Below are 19,499 nucleotides of genomic sequence, written 5' to 3'. Positions count from 1 at the left end.
AACTTAGTCTGTCATAAACGTGATTTTCAAGCCATATTGAACATCCCATATGAGGGTATAATTGAGCTGAGCCACTCATTTTGAGTCAAGCTCAACTCGATTAATGTCAAATCGAGTTTGAGTTTGTTGTTGGTTAGCTCGTTGAGTTCACGAACTTATGACTCAACTTAAGTAAAATATTAATAAACAAGGTAACAGTGTTGTCCTTGTATAATTGAATTGAGCCACTCATTTTGAGTCAAACTCAACTGGATTAATGTTGAATCGAGTTTGAGTTTGTGGTTGGTTAGCTTGTTGCGTTTGCGAAGTTACAGCTCAAGTCAAGTAAAACATTAATAAACAAGGTAACACTGCTGTCCTTGCAGCAGCAGCAGCCAGCAATCATTGACAGGAAAGTTACCAGGACATAAACTTCATATCACAGATACTTTAAAAAGACGGGACCTAGAAAATTATGCAATAATTCTATGACTAGCATTCATATTGGCTCATCAAACATAAAAAACTATAATCTGAAAATACCATAAAGCATTCCACCTTCTATCAGCAACACATTAGTCCAGTTACATTGAACCACCAAATTTAATGCACATTTGCATGTTTAACAACAAAAATTGCTAACAAATTCAGATTAAATAAAGAAACCAGAATAAATAAAGCAAGGGCGAAAATATGCATAAAGAGAAGACAAGGTTACCACAATTGCAACTATGCCATGGCTACTGCAGCTATTGGCATAATTGTTCAACTGCTGTCACAATCTGGGCAGGCTGAACAACGGTCCATTCCTCCAATGTTCCAGCATATGGAGTTGGAACATCTTGAGAAGACAGGCATACAATAGGTGCATCCAAGTAATCATGGAAATTCTCGGTAATAGCTGCAGTTAAACTAGCACCAATTCCACCAGTCCGCATGCACTCCTCCACGATCAGCACACGATGTGTCTTTTTAATTGAATTTCCAATGGTGTAAAGATCAAATGGTTTCAATGACCTGATATCAATAACTTCAGGATCATATCCCTTGTTAACCAAGGTTTTGGCAGCCTGCATCACATGATACCTCATTCGGGAATAGGTAAGAATAGTGACATGCTCCCCAGGTCTAACCATTTCAGCTTCCTCAAGATTACATATGTATTCTTCATCTGGAATCCTCTCCTTGAGGTTGTAAAGCAAAACATGCTCAAAAAGTATAACTGGGTTATCACTTCGGATTGCAGCTTTCATCAAGCCCTTGGCATTATATGGGGTTGAGCACGCTACCATTTGAATTCCCGGGATTGATTGAAAATATGACTCAAGACGTTGAGAGTGCTCAGCTCCAAGTTGTCGACCAACTCCACCAGGTCCACGAATGACAACTGGTATTTTAAACTGGCCACCAGAAGTATAATGAAGCATTCCACAATTGTTGGAGATCTGGTTAAATGCCAAAAGAAGAAATCCCATGTTCATTCCCTCAATAATTGGCCTCAGGCCAGTCATGGCAGCTCCAATGCCCATACCGGTGAAGGAATTCTCAGCAATAGGAGTGTCAAGAACCCTGAGATCCCCATACTTGCTAGCCAGATCTTTTGTCACTTTGTACGAGCCTCCATAGTGACCCACATCTTCACCCATCACACATACATTTGGATCTCTGTCCATTTCCTCTTCCAGGCCCTCTCTTAAAGCTTCAAAAAGTAAGAGCTCATGCCTGATAAAATAAAACACAGAATCAGTTAACTATATCCTCCATTAGTAACAATGAAACCATTTCACTGGTATAAATCAGTAATTAGTGGAAGATAATGGCTATAATAAATAATCCCAACTTAATTCCATTTGGCCAATTTGAAACAGTTGAAAGGCCAATTTAGTTGTTGCCTAACTAGACTCTTAAATATTAAGATAATCACTGTTAGATACGAAATTATCAAATTCCATTTAAGGATAAACTTTCAACCACTGTACAGAGGATGGAACATATATTAACAAAGGGATGAGAAACACCAAAGCTGCAGGTTCAGAAGAATCAATATTCTACATCCAACAGGAGAGATGCATCAACTAAAATGTATTAGATAATATCCAAGAAATTCACTTTCAAGGAATACCATAAAGGCACATGAGGTATATGAGAGTTCCCATGTTTGGCTACCTAAAGAGACAAGATTAATCCTTACTCCACCAATTAATCTCACTTGCAAACTAAACACATTGAGAACCTTGAGTTTGATTGTCCATGTTTGTGGAGTACATATTCAGTATATAATCTTCATTGTTGAATTATAATTTAAATTTTAAATTTATTAATTTATTAATTTAATTATATAACTGAATAATTCTTTGAATCAGAAATATTTATAAATATTTTTTAATTAGATAATATTACAAAATTCTATAGCCAATAGGAAAGTTAATTGAGGTGTTATAAACAAAATATTTAAATTAATTTCAAAGAAATATCAATCAACTTTAATCTAGATTGGATTCATTTGTTCAGAGGTATATTTGTGCTAATTCAATAATCCAATATTCCAATTCTGTCATGCCTGCCAAACATGCCTCACAAATTCTAAGTACCAGAATAGTCTCATAACATACAATCTCTATCTCAATAAAAATTCTTATTCTTTTTCAATGGTGATTATGTAACAACAAAATTAAAGATCCTATAGTGATATAAACTAGCTGATATTAAATTTTGAAATAAAACATACATACATACATACTTAAGTATTAAGTCAATCCAGAGTTACTTTAACCAGTAACTAAAGCTTTAAAAAACATAGGTTAAAGAGAAAGAAAAGTACCCAGGCTTCGAGGCTGAAGTAGAAGCTGCCGCAGAATCAGGTTTAGTCTATAAATTCGCAAGAATAAACAAATTCAGCAACAAAGAGTAGAAAATTAAAGAGAAACAAAACTTAAGGATTAATGATTACTTACTGCAACCGCATTAGTGATCAACTTTTGAGCCTTCTGAGATCTCGAGCTCGAACCGAAATTCGCGCTTCCATCAGATCTGACGACGACGAAGCTCGCTTTTCTTCCTAATTCAATTACCAAAAAAAAAGAAAAATCATATTCAAAAGCTTAGTTTAAAACGAATGCAAATCAGTATAAGTCGACAACGAACCTGATAGAGATCTGCGAGAAGGAAGCGGAAGCTTCTTAGAATCGAAGCAATTGGACGGTGATAAAGCAGTGGCAGCTCCTATTCCGTGGAAGATCGCGGCCATTGGATTCACGAGAGAGCTGCCTGTTTTAGACTGCAAGGAAGAAGGAATGACAATGGTTTAAATTTATATTGAAAAACGAAAGGTAAATGGGCGGAGAAATTGAGGGGAGTTTGTGTTTTTGAGCTCTTTCACGTTGCTCTCGTAGCCTTCGTTCGGCGACTTAATTGAAGAAGCCAGAGAACTACCACACGTTAACAGACCTACAAACATTGTTTCCATCGCCGTCTGTATGATTAATCGCTTGCAAATTGGAAGTAGCCACGTCAGAATTTGGAAGGGTGATTATGTCAATTCAACAACTTTTTCGATAGTAAATGACAAAATTGCCCTAACTGGTGATGAGATACTTAAGGTCTGTTGCCTTTTCGCCGTAATGGATTGTAGATTGTTGGTGACCCACCTGGACAAACCCTAACATTTTATCAAGGAAAGGATCTAATACGTGCGGTTCTATCTTTTTCAGGGGAGTGCTTAATTCATTTATGGCACGCATCACAAAGAATTAGAATTTTGATATTGAGTTGCTCGTGTTAAATCAACAGTTCATATTATGTTAATAAATTGAGTTCTAGCCAATTATTTCTACTTCAAACTCAAAGTCAAATGTGTAACTTTTTTTATAAATATCACATTAATTGTAAAAACTTCTAATTGAACTTTCGATGTGGTCCATGTCACATTGAATCAAATTTCAAAGTTTTATGGTGAAACAATTCATCTTTAGTTTCAATTTAATCCACCGCTATGTAACTAACTACATCAGCGGCCATCGGTCAACCAAGTCATTTACACCCACAATGCATGCAGAGGACTTTTAGCCCAAAGAAAGAGAAGGGTAACTCTTGTCCGCTATCACCATACGTGTACAATTTGTTATTATTATGAGAATACTTTTCATGATTTCTCCAACCACAATTCCATAACAATCAACTCCTACCAAATGGGAGCATGCAATTTTCCTCTTTGTTTTTTTTTTCATAACAATTGGATTATAACGTTACAAGATAATTTATTATTTGTGTATTTAAATTTTATATAAAAAATATATATACATAATTTTATTAATAAAAAACTTAATAAACTTTAAATTCTCGTATTAAAAAAGAATTTATATGATTATTTGTGTGATATGACAAGTTTAAAGTTTGAATTCAAAATAGCTAATTAATTATGAATTGGCCAAAACATTTGTTCCCACCTAATGTTAAATATAATATCAAACTTATATCTTTTAACTTTCAAAAACCAAACTCTCATATATAAGTAAAACTCTATTAAAAAACTCAATTAATGTTAAAGACAATATTATTATTTAACTTAAAAAAATTAAAGTTTTATTACATTTTTTTCCTTCAGTTTAAAAACTAACAATTTTCTCTATTTAAAGTTTGAAAAGTAACAATTTCACTTATAGAGTTTTAAAACCATTGTTAGAAACAATAAAGTTCATTGTCTCCAACTATGTTGACTTTTTCTTCTAGCTTATCTCCTCTTGCTAACTTGTTCCCACCCAATAACTGTATTCATCAAAGTTAATTGTTTTAATCGATAAGTGAGAACAAGTCTATAAAGAGAGATAGCTATGGTGGGAGGATGAACGAGATTGAAGATGATGAACTTCATCATCTCTGATGATATTCATCATCTCTGATGATAATTTCAAAACTCTCGAGATAAAATTACTACTTTTCAAACTTTAAGTAGATAAAATGTGATAAAATTTTAGTTTTTAAATTTATTTTATTAATTAACTATTTTGTCCTTAATTTTCACTAAAAATTTTAACAAAGTTTTGTTTACAGGTAAGATTTTGAGTCTTTGAAAGTTAAAATGTAGGAGTTGGAATTACACCTAACTTTGGGTGGGCACAAGTCTTTTGGCCTTATGAATTTGATACCAATCATTTTAAACTCTAATATTAACATGGATTCAAACGCAATTTATTAATGAAAAAAAGTGCACTAGGGTTAGATTCAAATCGAATTAAGTTTGAGTTCAGTTCGATTATATATAGTAGAGCTCGAGTTTAAGATCGAGCTCGTGGAAGCCAAGCTCAAACTTAACTTATTTCGAGTTCGAACTTTTAATTATTTCATTATTAAAACAACGTTGTTTTAATACATATTGGTCAAAACAACGTCATTTTGTATTAAAATTTTTAATTAAAAAATTTGATGAATAGTTTAAGCTTGAGCTCGAGCTTGACCAAGCTTTTATAAAGTTAGCTTGTTTCAGACTCATTCGAGCCAAATTCAAATTCGAACGGATTTGATTCGAGTCCAGCCCTTAAGCCCACCGCGGGACAATTACTGTGTGTCAAAAGCCTCATCGATCAAACATTCGTGTGGAAGCGACAAAAAGAATGGAAGCACTCTATCTCTTGTGCTCAATCCTCTCCACATTTTTTACTTCTCTAGCTCTTTCCCTCCTCCTTTCCGCCCGCACGCTATTCCACCGCTTCTATTCGCCGCGCGCGTCTTCTTCATCCTCCACTGCCGCCTCAGATGCAGTTTTTCTCTACGAAGGCACCGTGTGGCACGAGCGCCGGTGCCCTGTCCGCCACTCTTTCAAGTATCCCGTGCGCTACGCGCTCTTCGACCTTGACCATGCCTTCCGCGCGCCGTCTGACCATCTCTCCGCTGGAGAAGCTCGCCGAGTCGCTGAGACTAATGGACCAGTGTACATTTTCAATTACTATTCCTTTGTATTTAGCGCCTGAATTACCTTCTTATATTACCAGAATTAACGGTTTTCGTATTTTGCTATCGTGAATTACCATACTAGTAAATTCATACTAGTTACATACTCGAATATTCGTATCTTGAAGAATTCGTAAATTTCTGTTGATTTTCAACGAAGTTGAACCAGCATTTGGATTTGGATTTTTGTTCGGCGAAGCTTATTGTTTTCAGTGTTGTGTTTAGCTGAGAATTTAAACACAGATACGATATATAGATATATATCCATCTGTGCTCTAAGTTAAATAATATTTGAACACAGAAAACAATTTTTGGGATATGAAAAATTTGAGATCAACACAGATTTTGGATTATAGTTTACTTTTAAAAGTTTTTTTGGAGTAACAAATCAAACCATACACGTGTTTCCAACAATCTGATATTGTGCATGCATTGTGCAGTTTACTTTTAACAATACCCCGTAGTGTGGGATATGAACAAAATCCTTTGAGTTTGTACTACTGCTATGAAGTGGAAGGCTCTACTCAGTGTTTGAAGAAATGCATTGCTGAGGTGTGTAAATTATGTGCTTCATTAGCCATCCATTTAATAAATCAAGCACATGATGTTGCTGCATCTTCTTTATTTTGATTTTATAATAATTTTCAATCTAAATGATAACTGAAGCTGGAAGGTTTTTGCTTTTGGTAATTGCGGTTTCGCTTCTTCTAGGTAACTAATACACCATGGGGCGAAAGAGTATCGTTTGTTTTTAATCCCAAGTCTGATTTGGTGGCTAAACCATTACATGTCAGTCCTTTCATGGTAGGTTCTGGCAGTTCTGCACATCTTTTGCTATTATATATTTTTATGCATTTGATAGATTCTTTATTAATAAATAATTTTTGGAAATTTCGTCGATCTAATTGTTTTTCTTACATTTTTTTGAATATACTATGTAACATTACACATGGCTACTCTATATGTTTGTATACACTCTGGAATGCTATATGCTGTTGTCTTTAAGGTTCACTGATTCGTCCATTGCTTTCTCAAAGAAATAGTATAAGTATCCCTGCTAAGCTTTTGGTTTGATGAAAGGAAAGGATAGTCAAAATGTATTTGTTTGTCTTAATTATATGACTAGAAAATTTTGAATGAACCAGAAGCATTTGTTGACCAACCCAATCATAGGGGCTAAAGGGGACTGCATTCGGGTATCCTTGATAAAGTACAAGTTTGATAGAATTCTTATTTCTGATTTATGGCAGCTAATGCTTAAAAGGTGGAATTTGGTGGTTTTAGACATTTAGTAAAAAGGTTCAAGGCGTTGGGTTGATATTGAACATATTGTATTAATGTTTATAGGGGATAAGATTTCTGGCACTGGGGAATCAGGTTGCGTTTCTGGGCGTCAACTAAATTTAGGATTTTACTGATGCTTTTGATGAGCTGGTTAACAGAAACAGGTAAAGATAATATATGGAAAATTAGGGTTTTGATGGGATGAAAGAAGAGATTGTTTGAGTTGCAATAGAGAGAAACAAGATTTCCAGGCTGTGAACAGTATCACAATGGTAAAATGGTAGCAATAGCCAATGGGTATGAGTTTTGTTTGATGAAGGGATTAAAGGTAGCCGCAAAATAGTGAAATGTTGCCATGATGTTGTGACAAAATAAAAGATAATTATACTGAACTTCAAGTCTTATTCTCCAAAGAATGATTAACGTGAAGAAAAATAAATGGATCATCATGTTTTTTAATGTGGTTAAATTGAGTGGTTAATGGACAATACAATGGGTGCAGTGAAATCCCATCATAGTAAGGCCTGCAAATAGTTGACATCTATAATGAGTGATACTATTTTGCTTTGTCAAGATTTATATTAGTTTTGATTTCTACATATATAAATCAAGAGAAAAGATACAAGTGTGTGTTAATTAAAATATATTAATATCCTATTTTTTAAATTCATGATTAATGCAAGATTCGTGCCTTTCGAAAAGGCATGCTTTGTTGACATACATCTATGAGTTTCATATATCTTGCACAATGTAACATGATTATGTTCTTTCTTATACAAAAGAGATACTAAGCATCAATAATATCCACAAAATTTTCAGGATATGCTTGGGAATTGGAACATCAGGGCTAATTCTCCTGGAGAGAATTTAAATGTATCAATTTCAGTTCAGCATCCTCAGCTTGGTGACTATTTTGTAGCTACCTTGCGAGCAAAAAGGGTCTCCTCAGTAACAGTGTCTGATCATGCCATGTTCTTCTGGTTAATGCCTCATAAGGTTGCACTGTGGATATATTGGCATGTAAGTCCAATTGGAAGGTTGTTAAACAAAGTGATGCATTTCATATAGAAATATCTAAACTTTGAGAGAATATGGATACACTAGGGATTTCAAAAGATAATTTCTGGTATCACAATCAGGCACCATTAGATGGTGCAAAACAATATTACATGAGGAACAATTTTTTTCCTTTTTTATCATGCATTTCATTATTGGCTTAAGTCTTAAAAATATTTCATAACAATATTAAGAACCACAAAATTAAGAATTTGGGGTAATTACAATTCTAATATTTTTATTTCCTTCCCCTCATTTTGAGAACTGTATGTCTGTGTTCTAGAATTGATATAATATGATATGTAACTATACTGCTAACACATGGTAAAGAAGAGGGAGACCAATTTTACTTTATAAAGTCTGCTTCTTATGCAAAATTAACAAAAAGGTGAACCAATCAGAGTGCTGTAAATTTTAAGTAAAATCGAAAGCTGTCAGTAGAAGTCATTAATTAATGACAAGAACACTATAGGAGGGACACATTAATGATAACTTTGATTTCTTTTTACTTTTCGAAAATAGCAAAAACAGTTTTTCCCGTGCAATCAAAAGATGTGCAGCTGACTCAAGGTGGCTTCAATTTAGCATAGTGTTGTTGTGGTACCTTGAGAGAGCAGCCTTACCGGAGAGTTAAATTGGAGTTATGGCATATTCCTGACTAGTCCCTGCAGGATACACTGCAAAATTGGAAAGTTGAGTAAGAATTCGAAAAAGTTTGGGACCTGAAAAATGCACTGATTGTCCTTTTTTTGAATCAGTATACTCCATCTCCACATAAGTTTTCAGGAAGATTATTGATTTTCTTGCTATTAGATAGCATGCGTATTGTTTAGTGAACACTTGAATTGAAATACATTTCCCTGTGATTCAAATTCAATTATTCAGCTGTTTTTGACATGTTTTTTCTAGGCGTTTAAGCTATGGTGGAAAAATGTGTCATTTATCCAACATCCCAGGTATACTAATCCAGAGTATAGGAAAGAAGCTTTGATACGTGATCAGAAACTTCAATGCTGTCCAGCTGTTAGAGGCAATAATGATAATTATTTGCAAGTTGAAGGAAGTGATCTCAGATATCAGGCTAACTGGAATATTAGGGATCGTTGGTTTGTATGGAGAGATGCTAAATGGCCTTGGTCTTGAATATTATAGGTAAAGCCTCTATGCTGTCTGGTTCAATGTTAGGAGACGCTTTTTCTAATTCTTCCAATGTATACATTGTTACCAATATATGTGGGGTTTGCCATGCTCATTGGTGTTCAATAAATATTATATGAGGGATTGGTAATTTCCCATTTGAAGGGAAGTTACTAAGCTCCGTTTTTTATTTAATAAAGCAATTAAATGCCAATCCTTTCTAATGACAGAATTCATTGGTTCCCATATCAAATTTTTCAATTTTTTATTTACTTGGATGTATTTGTAGACTTGATTGAGATACTTAAATGGCAAACACATATCAAACAATGTCATCCTGGGAAGCATAGATCTAACTGTATGGGCAAACTGTTTACACCTATTTTCCCTCTTTTCCTTCATCCTCATCCTGAGCTTGTGTTTTTGTTTATTTTACCTGTTTTAATTGATTTGGTGTAACCAACTTTCATTTATTTAGTTAGGAAATTTATGATATTGAGGGTGGTTCTATTTTTATTCCAGTAGCACTGGGAATTTGTTCCAATTTATTAATGGTAATACAAGTGTGAGCTGTCTTTAAATAAAGAGGCAAATTGCTTTTTTATGAGGGACTGTAGCTGATAAAGTCATTGGATTAGCTACTACAGATTTTTCAGGTCATAAAAAGCATCCCTTAGCTGACAGTTGTGATAACAGTTTTCTTGTGTTTTTAGGCTTTCTCCTGTTAGCGTAAGCTCATAAATGAGTAGGATTAACTAGAAGGAAGAAGCATTGAGAGCCTAACTTATGACTAGACCTTGCCTGTGGATCTGCATTAGTATTTTTTCAATCTGCAGGATGCAGTGGGGCTGTGAAATGTAGCTATCTATACCTTATTTGTTCAGACTGAGTAAAATGTGATGGTGAGTTTCATTCATATATTTGTATAGTTTGCTTGATATGTCCTTACTAGAGCATTCCAACTTCTATTTTTTGGTTGTTTCTATAGGGTAATACTGACTTGCTGAATTTAGGTAAAGACATCAGAAAAAGGTTGACCTTGCCTTGATCTAAGGCTGTCACATGGGGTAACGTTACCCCCTCACATCATGGAAGATTCCTACTGCTATTTAAAGAGAGCATGCTCTTGGTGAAGTTTCCCATCATATGCCAATGAATCTTGTTTTCTCAATTCCTGGACCTTCTGCACATATCTCTTAAACTTTTGTTTTAACATTTATCAAAGGTGTTAAACTGTAACTAAATAGTAGTAAACTTCACTAATTATCAACCTTGCATAGCCTAGCTGAGCCCGAACATGGGTTGATTTGAGTTTAACTCGAATCTATTATAGTGAATTTGAGTTAAATTCAAATTGAATTCAAATTGGTCAAAGTTATTAGATTGTTGTGGACGGAGATGAATACTATTGTCAACAAGATAAGTAGTATTATCAACATATACATAGTGTCATCAATGGGATGAAAAATATTATTAAAGGAAGATTCAAATAAAATTTAAGTTATCGAATTGAAACTTTAGTTTGAATGGACTCGGTGTGGTTTGAGTTTACTCGTAACAGAGGGATCATATAAAGATTTTTACTGTTTTTTATTAACTTAAATACAAGTTGCATTAAGTAGAATTTGTATAGGACTTGAATAGATAATAAGGTGACTCAAGCTCCGCTCAAGTTTATTGAGTTGTGTTGATGGGAAGTTTGAGTTCAATTCAGTGGAAAGTTTGAAGTTTAAAACTGATATCGTATTTGTGGCTTGAGTTTTTATAATGATTAAAATGATATCATTTTGTTCAAAACAATGTTATTTTTATAACGATCAAAATGATGTTATTTTGACAATCATTTTACTTAGTTTGATTTGAGTTATAAATCAAACTCAAACTGAATTTAATCAAATGAATGACTCATAAATTGGATTACGGCAAACACCCTTTAAGACAACTTTGACTCAGTTATCAACCAGGCCCATGACTGTGTCTTGAGCACATTTTGAACTCAATCCATACAAACTTGATCCAAGCTGACGTTTGAATTTGAGTCAGGGCTTGGGTCAGCCCTAGTTTTCTAGGATTCTTTCCCTTGATTTGACAAAACTCTGATCTACCAGTTTCTTCAATTGTATTGCGGCATTGCCTAAAACATTAGCAACTGTGTCTGTTGACAATTGGTCTTTGAGTTAGTAGGTGTACTTGTTTCACGTTGATGCGGATAATGCATCACTGGCACCCATCGAGAAGCGCCACAGCCGCATAAAGATGTCTTGCTATAAATGGTGAGAACCTACCCATATGAAACAGTAACTGCCCAACTTCGCGCATAACCCGAGATAAAACAGCACATTGTTTCAATTTTCAACAAAGCTTCTGAACTGGTGGGGTTGGTATTTTATCAAGCGTCTGCGCAACGCAAGACATGGATGGATCTGCATTTAATGGTCTACATTTCTCCCGTTAGGTACGTTACCATTGTGATTTGATGAAACCCCATGAGCTGCAATATGCTATGTTCAATTTTTCTTGATATCTACTCAGACATTTCATGTTGAATCCAACCCACGATGTGCATACTTTTTTTTTTTTTTTTGTGGTTATGCAAGATTCTTTCTTTTCATGCATGAAATGTGATAGCATATGGCATATGGGCAGTGCCTAATTTCCTTAAATGCAAGATGGTTTTGCATCATACGGCATTCATTTAGTCAACTTGGCTGGATTCTGTTTTCCCAGCTTCTCTTTGTCTTTGTCCACGTAGCTAGCCTTGTGATTTATATGCTGAATTGATTGGCATTGAATTTTCACGTTTAGAATGAGGTGAAATGGGGGACTGAACCTAATCTATGAGTTAATTCCTTGTTGCAGTTTTTATAGGCTGAGAGATTATCAAACTCTTCCCACTATCACAGGTAATTTCCATTTTTATTCGGCCCTCTAAATACTGCAAAGAGTGCCGTATCATTATGAAGTTACTAAATCACATTTTTCCGCCCTAGGTATAGCCCAAAAACATTTTTTTCACTCTTTGATGACATAAATTACACTTTCTTATTCAAAACTTAACTCCGTTGGTGGAACATAATCTTGTTGTAATGTTAAAAAGTTAAATTATCACATTATCATTTATCATTTCATTTTCAAAATTAACATATCACACTAAATTAATAAAATTTAAAAAAAAAAACCTTTAAATATCAAATTTATATTAACAATTTATTCTTCTCCTTTCTTTTCATCCTCTTCTTCCTTTTGTTTGAAAAACTTCCTCTTGTCAGAGTCATCTCACTCATACCTTTATGAATCTTTAACAACACATTTGGCCCTTTCGAAGATAATAACCTTTTGTTGTTAGCCAACAAATTGAAGAGACAAGATTGTTGAGGAGTCAAAAAAATCAAAAAAATCTTTATCAATGAGTTAATCTATGTTATTGTGATGAATTCTCTGTCAACTTCATTAGTTGTCAATGTTGAATGTCCAAATTGTTGATCTTGAAAACTAAATATGGCAATAGGGAGGGAGGGGTAGGGATAGATTTTCTTATCCCTATCCTTGCTACCACGAACCCTCACCTCCTACTCACAAAAAACATTTCTCTCTCCACCCTCTCTTTTTTCCCCATTTTTTGCCCTTTTTCCATCCCCTGTACTTCAATTTTATTATAGTAATGAATATTTTTGTAAATTATATTTTAAAAATAGGAAAAGGCAAAGAGTGAATGAGAGGGGATTGGATGGGATGGGGATATACCTATCCCTATATCTATTTCTGAGTATTGCCTTTGCTGTTAACTCATTCATTATTTATCTAAAACAATCCTCTCTTTATATAAAACAAGGTAGGATGAAGATCTTATTTTTAAAGTCAAATTGTTATTCTTATTAAAAATATCTTGACAAGAGACTGAAGTTATAGATAATGATGAGCTCATCACAGATAGGGTTTTAAAGAATTTTTAGAGGTTAAATTATAAACTTTCAAATCTATGAAATAGTCAATTATTATGTATAAAATATTAATATGATATTTGTAAAAGGTTTTTTTTTTCAATTTTTTTTTTTTTTTACGATGAATTCACTATTTTGTTTTTTAATAGAGAATTAGATTTTTTTTTTTTTGAAAGAATGTAATTTACGTCGTTAAAAGTTGGACAAGTGTCGTGGGAGGCAATTTACTCTTCCGATGTCGATGGGCAGAGAGAGGAAACGTTTTCTTCAAACAGCAGCAGTAAAGCGCATTTGAAAAAGTACTTTATATTAGAAACGTTTTTTGAAAAAATATTTTAAAACTCAAAAAACTGATCGTGTAATTACCTCCCCCTGTTTCCTGTTGGCCGAGGCGTGCGGCAATTCGGCTAGCCGTATGCGACAATATGATGAAAGTTTCCGACGTTCATATTGTCAAAATCTTGCACATGCTCAAATTATTTATTGCGGGCTGCATGTGGGAATAGATTTTGCAGATCCTTGCAATAAGAAAGTGTTTTTTAATATAAAAAATGCTTTCAACATCAGCGTGCTGCATGCTGCATTCTGTATACCGGTAACTTTTTAAAGCTAAAATATTATGTTAGACAGAATAATTAAAGCATTTTAAGGCAAATAGACAAATTTCTTTTTTATAGTATAATATAATTGAATTTTTATTTAATAATAGGGCTTGCTTGATTGAGTCCAAACAAAAACTAATTTGAGATGGTTCAGGGATAAGTTAATTTTCAACTTTATAGTAATTTTATTTTGGATTTGAACCTAATTTAAACTCAAATATTTAGATTAGTTTGAATTTAATTTATTTTATAAAAATAAGTCTAATTCTTAGTTCAAACTTTGATTGTTCAATCTAAGCTTGAATTTGAGTTTGAGTAATTCATATTAAATCCATATATACAATCAAATGTAATTGTTTGATGAAAATTATAGGGATTTTATTGATAATTTATTAATAATAGGGTTACAAACGTATTGAATCGTAACTCAACTTTTGTTGAGTTGAATTCAAGTTTGCTATTGCTCGGCATGGTGAGTTAGTGAGCCCTTTTCTTGGTTCGAATATAATATTATAAAATTTTATATTTTTAATTTTAAAATCTTACTTTTTGATTTTAAATATGAAAAATAATTGATATATTTAAAAAAAAAATTAAAAGTAATTTTTTGAGTTGAATTTGAATATTCACTTTCATTTTCAAACTTGAGTTTGCTTTATCAATGCTTGAACTCATCGTGTTCAAACCCTAAGTGAATTCACTCTATTCATGCTCGGATTAATTAATATTTAGTTTTACTCATTTGTATCTGGCACCTATTTAAAAAACAGTGGTCCATTTCACCATAATGGCATTGATCCTCTGATGTAACAAAAATCTTTAATTTTCAAACAGATAAAATTAGATGCATTGAACCAAATCTCTCTAATTCTTCAGAATTAGAATAGAAGCACCTTCGTTTGAAGCTCAGAGGTGGCCATGTCCTACAATGGCACGTGGTAGCCGTTGAAGGCCCGCACACCGTCGATTAACCAATTATCCTCACGTTTTTAATGCAATTTTTCCATTTCTTTTATTGTTACTTTATCTGATTAAGTTACTCATCTTCACACGGGACGGTTTTCATTTAGTAACAAATTAGGTCTACAATCAGCCCCAACGATCGCCTCCGATTAATAATGTGCTCTAGGTGGGATGGACTAGATTCCAGTCAATCTTGATTTCAAATTGAGATTAAACAAGTCTAGTTAAAATCAAATATTAAACATATTTTTATAAAATAAATTGAGTTAAAAGTGATCTAAATATTTAAATTTAAACAAATTTAAATTGAATGTAAAGTAAAATTGTTTTCAAATTAACTCTTTTGAACAAGAGATGTGGTTGAACCAATTTTTGTTTATATAAAAATGCGATAATTGTATGTTATCATAAAAGTAAAATATGATTATTATCTTATTCAGATATATCATAAGATGATAAATGCTCTTTTAATGTTTTGTAATGATATGATGAAGAAATTATAAAATTACCAAGAGTCATTATTCTTACTGTTTAAAGATATAGCATTTTCTGTCCGTATTCTGGATTAACATGTATATAGATGAAATTGTTTATAGTTGATTGGTTGAGTAATTGTTTGTTTAATGTTAGTCTCGTAAATTTGATTTTGACGGAGTCCGATGATACAATAATAGTATGTATTTAAATTAGGAGTCCTAAAGTTATTAACCTAATTAAAATCTTTTCAAAGAACTTTAATCTTCACATTTTTCTTACAATTTTTTTGCCACTTGTATGAAAGATTTGCGTGGGAAGAGCTGTCTTGTTTGTTTTGACTTCTTAGACAGCCGCAGTTACATGCCTGGCTTGAAAGTCTCTAATTCTAACTAATTATGTCCGAACATCACTTTAGATGTCGTGCCAAAATAAAAACCACGTGCGCGAAAATTTTTTTATCCACATGCTCTAATTGATTATTATTTATTTATTCTGTGATATCAGACCACTGTTTAATCAGAATCAAAGACTAAGAGCTGCTGGGTTTCTTAGTCAATGTTCGCAGACTCGCCGCTCGCTCAATCCAGCTGCATTATTTTTTTGGTAATTACAATCTAGCTGCGTTGCTTTCTCCTCTTCCATGAAATATTTTTACATTTAAAATTAATTAATAATTAAATTAAATATATTTATTTTTTTACAAAATTTATCTATTATTATATTATCTTATTTTTAAAAGCTCTATTACATGTTAATTGCGGAAAATATCACGGGTTGATTTAATTTAGGTAATATAATGTATATAAATAATATATATAATTTTATACATAAATAATAATATATTATTATGTGATTAGATTTATTAAACGCAGACAAATCTCACATCAATAAAATACAAAAGAGATATTAAATTTATGTATGCATCTTACATCACTAGACGATGTTAAGTTCAACTGGTTAAATAGTCTGCTCTTTAAATTGTCGAAACACATTTGTGTTGCAAAACTATTTTAAACTAAACAATATCTTGATATTGAAACAAACTATTAAATTAGGGATGTTATAGTTTTAAATTATATATAAAATAATACCTAATCAATAGTTTTATTGATCTTTTATTAAAAAAATAAAAGATTATTATAAAGATAAATTAATAATTATTGTATTCGGTTAATAATAAAAAATAATAATAATATGTTGTTATGATGTAATGTCTTTCAAAAATTATTAGGTATAAATTATAATTATATTTAATTAAACTAATATGTGTTATATTAAATATTTATTTTGTGTATTTTCTAAAATGTTTTTCATCTTAATAATATATTAATTTTTCTATATTATCAAATTATAAAATTTAATTAAATAAAAAAAATTTTCCAAGTATATATTTTTTAAAATACTTTTCATATTACATACTATTTTAATTGAAAATGAATATATTTTTGTTCAGAAAAGTTAATAAGGATAAAATTGTAACAAATAAATTTAATAATCAAATAATCTGTCACATCACCCTTATTAACAAAAGATTATTAAAAATTTTATTATTTAAAAACAATTTTAATAAAAGATAAATTATTAAAAAAAATCAATGATTATTCTAAATCAAAACCCCCTAAAATAAAAACTCAAGACAATAGCATTAGTTAATATTAGAAGTTTGAAGTACTTTTTTAAAATACAGATTCAATAATATATTATATTGACGTGAGTGTATAAATAATGTTTTTAGACTTAGATTAAGTATTAACTTGATGAAGGAGTTTGTCGAGGTTTTTATTGATCCGATTGGCAATTGAATTAATTAAACACATTTTCAAACAATATTTAATTGAACAAAATTTTGAACTAGTAGTATGTGGGTATACATTTTTTACCAAATGAGCTTTGATTGAGTCTCAACAATTGCAAGATCTTGCAAATGAAAAAAATTGTTTCCATCATGTTAAGCATGATGGTTTGATTGGATTGGTCCGATAATTAAATTATAGTTTAAAATTTAATCCAAACTAAATTTATAATTAAGTCTTGATTAGACCGAATAATAAGATGTACAAACAAATACTTTCACCAACCACATTTAAATACCATCCAATCAAAATAACCGAAAACTAAAACCTAAAAGTAAAAAATTATTAAAAATTTTGTCTTAAAATATCATAAATTTGGCTAAAAAAATATTTAAAACATATGATATAAAGCTTATTGAAAATAAAACTAAATTTATTAATAATAGGAAAATCAAGAAAAATGAGAAAAAGGGGATTGAATAGAAAAATGGTGAAGAAGAAAGAATGAAAAGCTGCCTGGTCTTTTTACCAATTGTTGGTTGAACGTCGGCTTCTCATTGTCAACAGAATGCAAAACACATGTCGGCATTGTCGTTTTATGCACCGCAATTCGCGTTCCATACCACGTCGTTTTGAAAATTGAAAATTGAAAATTGAAAAGTCTGGCATCGGCCCCCCAATGAACGAAATTAATGCAAATCCTTAATTAAGATTTCTTATCAATTATTATTTTAATACTACTTTTATTTGTGCGTTTCACATAATATTTTTTATAATTACATTTTTATCCTTTACGGAAATGACTAAATAAAACAATTGATGTTTTATGCATAATCCATTTAAAAATAAATATATGTTTAACCCTCTCTCCGGTGATATTTACAAATGATAATAAGTTTGATTAGACCTTTTTTTTAAATTAAAATTATTTGATTATATAATAATATATGATATTAATAATTATAATTTTAAAAAATATTTAAATATTATTAAAAATTATAATAATATAGAATTATCCAAAATAAATTGAAAAGTATAAAAATTATTATCAAATAAATAATAATTGTATTTAGAATTATGGTTTTATAACTAATATTAATAAATCACAGTTTACCCAATCCGAATATGAACACCATAATTATAATCATAATTAGTCCTAAATAATCACAAAAAGAAACACATGCCCACCAAAGAATGCACGTGGTAGAAAACATTAGAATAACAAAAAAACAAAACAACTAAAGTTGCGGTTTTTTTGGGTAACAAAAATTTAAAAAAGCATGTTCCACGTGCCGTTAATCAAAGAAAGTTTCTCGTGTCTGGCTTTCCAGACCTTTTCTAAAGTTCAATCTGTATATATAACTCTCTTTCGTCTCAATTCTCCCTTCAAATCTCCATTTTCACAACCCTATCTGTATAATCACTTCACCACTAACAATAAAGATGAAGCGCAACTGCAACTTGGAACTTTGCCTTCTTCCTTCTTCCTCCTCCTCCTCCGCCGCCGCCTCAGAGCCCGAGTACGGCCACCCCCACCACCTCCAAAACATGTAAGCTCACTGATTTTTCTGTCTTTCTTTCTTTCTGTTCATTATATGTAAATACACACACACACACATGCCTCATTGCAAATCAATGAATATTCTTCTTTTGTTAATGAAGAAGGGATCAAGAATCAAGTTCAAGCCAGCACAGTAGTCAACCGTCTCAACAGTTAACGATTTTCTACAATGGAAGGGTTTGCGTTTGCGATGTGACAGAGTTTCAGGTAATTAATAAACGAATTCTCCTTCATTTTTTGACATCTTTTATTTATATTTAATTAATCTTTTTTTCTGAATAACTTATGTGCAGGCGAGGAACATTCTATTGCTGGCGAGTAGAGAAATGGAAGAGAGAGTAAAAACGGCGACGGGATCAGAACGGGCGTCACCACCTCTACCGTGTCAATTATACAGGCCGTCGTCTTCAACTTCTGGTCTTTCCATGAAGAGATCTCTTCAACGTTTCTTGCAGAAGAGAAAGCACAGGGCTTTAGCATCTCCATATGGGCATTGAGTGAGAGTTTTGTATTGATTATTAGTGGGTAATTAATTTCACATTTCAGTTAATATATATATTGAAGATGAGAAGTTATTATCAGGGCTTGTAAATTCATTAATTAATATGAGAGGAGATTTGGCTTTAATTTCTTTTGTGTTCATCATGAATTATGATAGGGGAGTATAGATTTGATCAAAACTGAGGTCGATCCAAATTCCCAATTGATTTTGACTTAGATTTCTAATTCTAATTTTAACCGAAGATAAATTTGTTTGTTT

The 19,499-nt window shown here is 32.0% G+C and overlaps 3 protein-coding genes and 1 long non-coding RNA gene across 10 annotated transcripts; 3 read left to right on the top strand and 1 right to left on the bottom strand.

Annotated features, from left to right (window-relative positions):
* Positions 1–498: 498 nt before the first annotated feature.
* Positions 499–3,408, bottom strand: LOC123219170 (pyruvate dehydrogenase E1 component subunit beta-3, chloroplastic-like). Its single transcript, XM_044640950.1, has 4 exons — positions 3,124–3,408; positions 2,934–3,037; positions 2,801–2,847; positions 499–1,701 (listed from the first exon to the last, which is right to left on the bottom strand). The coding sequence occupies exons 1-4, from the start codon at positions 3,224–3,226 to the stop codon at positions 729–731; spliced, it is 1,227 nt and encodes a 408-aa protein (XP_044496885.1). The 5' UTR covers positions 3,227–3,408; the 3' UTR covers positions 499–728.
* A 2,157-nt stretch (positions 3,409–5,565) lies between these two features.
* On the top strand, positions 5,566–10,681 carry LOC123217975. Of its 6 annotated transcripts, none has more exons than XR_006502601.1 (7): positions 5,566–5,905; positions 6,366–6,477; positions 6,637–6,729; positions 8,029–8,229; positions 9,175–9,417; positions 10,116–10,304; positions 10,416–10,681. XR_006502601.1 is itself a non-coding variant. In XM_044639090.1 (6 exons), exons 1-5 carry the CDS (start codon positions 5,589–5,591, stop codon positions 9,406–9,408), a joined length of 957 nt encoding a protein of 318 aa, XP_044495025.1. In that variant the 5' UTR covers positions 5,566–5,588; the 3' UTR covers positions 9,409–9,417; positions 10,416–10,681. The 6 variants fall into 6 exon arrangements, 4 of the variants coding, with proteins under 4 accessions (XP_044495025.1, XP_044495024.1, XP_044495023.1 ...); XR_006502602.1 differs by having other exon boundaries at positions 10,391–10,681; XM_044639090.1 differs by lacking the exon at positions 10,116–10,304.
* A 600-nt stretch (positions 10,682–11,281) lies between these two features.
* On the top strand, positions 11,282–12,509 carry LOC123219833. The gene is made up of 2 exons (XR_006502915.1): positions 11,282–11,857; positions 12,262–12,509. It is a non-coding gene; the product is annotated as an uncharacterized LOC123219833 (long non-coding RNA).
* A 6,026-nt stretch (positions 12,510–18,535) lies between these two features.
* On the top strand, positions 18,536–19,366 carry LOC123219390 (protein TIFY 5A-like). Of its 2 annotated transcripts, none has more exons than XM_044641336.1 (3): positions 18,536–18,728; positions 18,844–18,946; positions 19,033–19,366. In XM_044641336.1, exons 1-3 carry the CDS (start codon positions 18,622–18,624, stop codon positions 19,234–19,236), a joined length of 414 nt encoding a protein of 137 aa, XP_044497271.1. In that variant the 5' UTR covers positions 18,536–18,621; the 3' UTR covers positions 19,237–19,366. The 2 variants fall into 2 exon arrangements, with proteins under 2 accessions (XP_044497271.1, XP_044497270.1); XM_044641335.1 differs by having other exon boundaries at positions 18,538–18,728; positions 18,841–18,946.
* Positions 19,367–19,499: the final 133 nt, after the last annotated feature.

This window comes from Mangifera indica, chromosome 6 (assembly GCF_011075055.1).
Source record: "Mangifera indica cultivar Alphonso chromosome 6, CATAS_Mindica_2.1, whole genome shotgun sequence".
Classification (NCBI taxonomy): Eukaryota; Viridiplantae; Streptophyta; class Magnoliopsida; order Sapindales; family Anacardiaceae; genus Mangifera; species Mangifera indica.
Note: the sequence above shows the minus strand (reverse complement) of the source record. Positions and strands in the feature narration are given on the sequence as shown.